The following is a 2,676-nucleotide window of genomic DNA, read 5'->3' on the forward strand; positions in this document are numbered from 1 at the left end:
CAACGTGTAGTACTATGTCTGATGGATTCCTTTGTTTTGGTGATGGTGTTTTCAGAATGGAAAATTCTATTATGACACATTGTATGTTAGATTAAGATATTTTTAAATGTACAATATTATGTAGACTACTATGGAAGCAATTTCGCACTACTTTTTGCTGGTATATCACATAAAATCCCTTTCATTTTGTCATTGTAACATGGCAAATTGTGGAAAAGTTCAGGGTGTACAAATACTGTTTCAAGGCATTGCACATTACAAATGATTAGATCGATCAGGAATTTAGAAAAGTAACACAACTGGTACTGACCTGACCCCAGCCATGCAAAAGGTGCAGTCTCCTCATTTCATACGATTGTGTTGTTTTTTTTTGTTTGTTTTGTTTTTTTTTCCCTTTCCCCAATAAATGCTAATCCAGCCTCTTCTCCCTTACAGAGGAGTGGGTAAGACCTGTCTGCTCGCCAGCTACACCACCAATGCCTTTCCGGGAGAGGAAATCCCCTCGGTGTGAGTATCCAAAAGTGCAGTGCAGTGAACATTTATTTATTTATGCAAGACTAGCAGTCAGTAATCAATCATCCTCTTCACTTCATGATCAAGCTGGGATCATGTTGCAGAATCATGTAATGTGAGAGCTTGGCTTGTGGAAGAGGCAACAATCACAGCAGTTCACTCTAACAATCCATCCATCGATCCATCCACTTCTGTTTATCCTTATCAGGGCTGGAGCCAATCCCAGCTGTCATAGGTCAAGAGGTGGGGTACATCCTGGACAGGTCGAGAGTGTAACTAGCCAAGAAAAATATGTGTTACAGAAAGTTATGAGGAAACTCCACCTAATCTGATTCTGTTTCAGCTGTGGAAAGTGCTGATCCTCATTACTGTAACTGTGGGATGATACACAGGCTTTTGGTTCAGTTAGATTTAAAAAATGAGTGAATATTTCTTTAGAGAGCAGAAGCCGCTAAAGGGCAAAATAAATAAGAGGAAAGGTTGATTTCCATTTAGGTTCTGTGTCTCTTTTGTTTTTTAAATTTTAGTAGAGGTAATGTTTTAACAGTTTATATTAAACTAAGTTTAGCTCATTCACACTTCGTCACTTCTGTCAGGTTCGACCACTACTCTTCCAATGTTATGGTGGATGGGAACCCAGTGACCCTGGCTCTCTGGGATACGGCAGGACAAGCAGACTATGACAAACTTCGCCCACTTTCTTACTCACAGACGGTACAAAAAAAAGATCACATACAAAAAAAAAGATCACAATGCTGTGTTAAAGTCCACTTACAGTACTTGAGCCTTGCCTCATTTCTTTAGAGAAATGTTTCTTTTTTTGTAGTTTGGCTATATCTTAAGCCATTTAACACTGACTCGTGAATCATTCAGGAATAAAAAAGGCACCTAACTCAAGGGATGATCCATCGGCCATTCACCAAAGCCTCATCAGAAATTACCTCAGTTAAAGGGCGGTTGTCAAGAAACCTTTCCTGACAGAACATTATTAAAGCAGTGTGGGATCCCCTTGATGGGGAATATAAGAAAAGACAGCCAGTATCCAAAGACCTATGCTGTACAGTCATTCCACTTTGGAAAATAACAGTTCCAAGAAATACTAAAAGCCCCAAATTACCATGACAGTCATGTTCATAATCAGAGTATGTAAACTCCACAAGTGTATGCATGCACATTTAAATAAATTGCTGCACAAATTTTTTTGCAAAATACAAAGAGATTAGGTTCTGACTGCTTTGTTTCTTTGTCTTACCAGGACATTTTTCTTATCTGCTTTTCGCTCGTGTGTTGTACCTCGTATGAAAACGTCCGTCATAAGGTGAGCAGTGGCTGTATTATGGAAAGATTTTTTGATGGGGTTAGCTTGTTTAGGTTTTACTAGTCCAGCTCTCAGTGTCAGTACCATGATGTTTACTCATTTTATGCCTGTTCTGTAGATGGAAACCTGATCAATAATAGAAAAATACAGTAATATTGCCTGAAGGATCCTGACATGTTAAAGAGTGGAAATTTTGAAAATGTCACATAATGGGTGAAGTGTCTGCAGATATGGACACTGTACCTGTCTGTTGTAGTGAAGAGAGCTGAGCATGAAAGCAAAGCTGCAGACTTACTATTCTGTGTCCCTGCCTTCACCTATCGTCACAAGCTTGCGTAGTGACTGAAAGAATGAGATTGCAGATTTTAGCAGCAGAAATGAGCTTTCTTTGAAGGCTAGCCTCACCCTTAGAGATAGTGTGCAGAGTTTAGTCGTTTGGGAGTGACTCAGAGTAAAGCTGCCACTCCTCTACATCAAAAGGAGTCAACTGAGGTAGTTAAGGCAATCTGACTAAGATGCCTCCAGGGTGCCTCGTGGACAAACTCTTCCAGGGATGTACTGCCTTGGAGTAGATCCAGGACACACTGAAGAGATTACATTTCTTGGTCAGCTTGGAAATGCCTAGGTGTTCCCCACAGATAAGCCTGAGGAGGTGGCTTTGGGGTGGGAGGTCTGGACAAGTGACAGAAAATATATGGAAGGAACTTTATCTAACTTGGAGGCAACCATTCAAATCCCCACCAAGAGTCTACAGGGAGTGCAGAATTATTAGGCAAGTTGTATTTTTGAGGAATAATTTTATTATTGAACAACAACCATGTTCTCAATGAACCCAAAAAACTCAT

At 40.0% G+C, this 2,676-nt stretch overlaps 1 protein-coding gene across 2 annotated transcripts in view; it reads left to right on the forward strand.

The window, feature by feature from the left end:
• Positions 1–2,676, forward strand: part of LOC102210920 (ras-related C3 botulinum toxin substrate 1-like) — a 5,267-nt gene that overhangs the window by 588 nt on the left and 2,003 nt on the right. Inside the window, exons 2-4 of one of the 2 annotated variants that reach the window (XM_005734657.1) lie at positions 436–507; positions 1,110–1,278; positions 1,769–1,831. In XM_005734657.1, the coding sequence (XP_005734714.1) occupies positions 436–507; positions 1,110–1,278; positions 1,769–1,831 (304 nt within the window). The remainder of the gene's footprint in view (positions 1–435; positions 508–1,109; positions 1,279–1,768; positions 1,832–2,676) is intronic. The other variant, XM_005734658.1, reaches the window with a different exon arrangement.

This window comes from Pundamilia nyererei, unplaced genomic scaffold, assembly GCF_000239375.1.
Source record: "Pundamilia nyererei isolate P.nyererei 1_Seehausen unplaced genomic scaffold, PunNye1.0 scaffold00059, whole genome shotgun sequence".
Lineage (NCBI taxonomy): Eukaryota > Metazoa > Chordata > Actinopteri > Cichliformes > Cichlidae > Pundamilia > Pundamilia nyererei.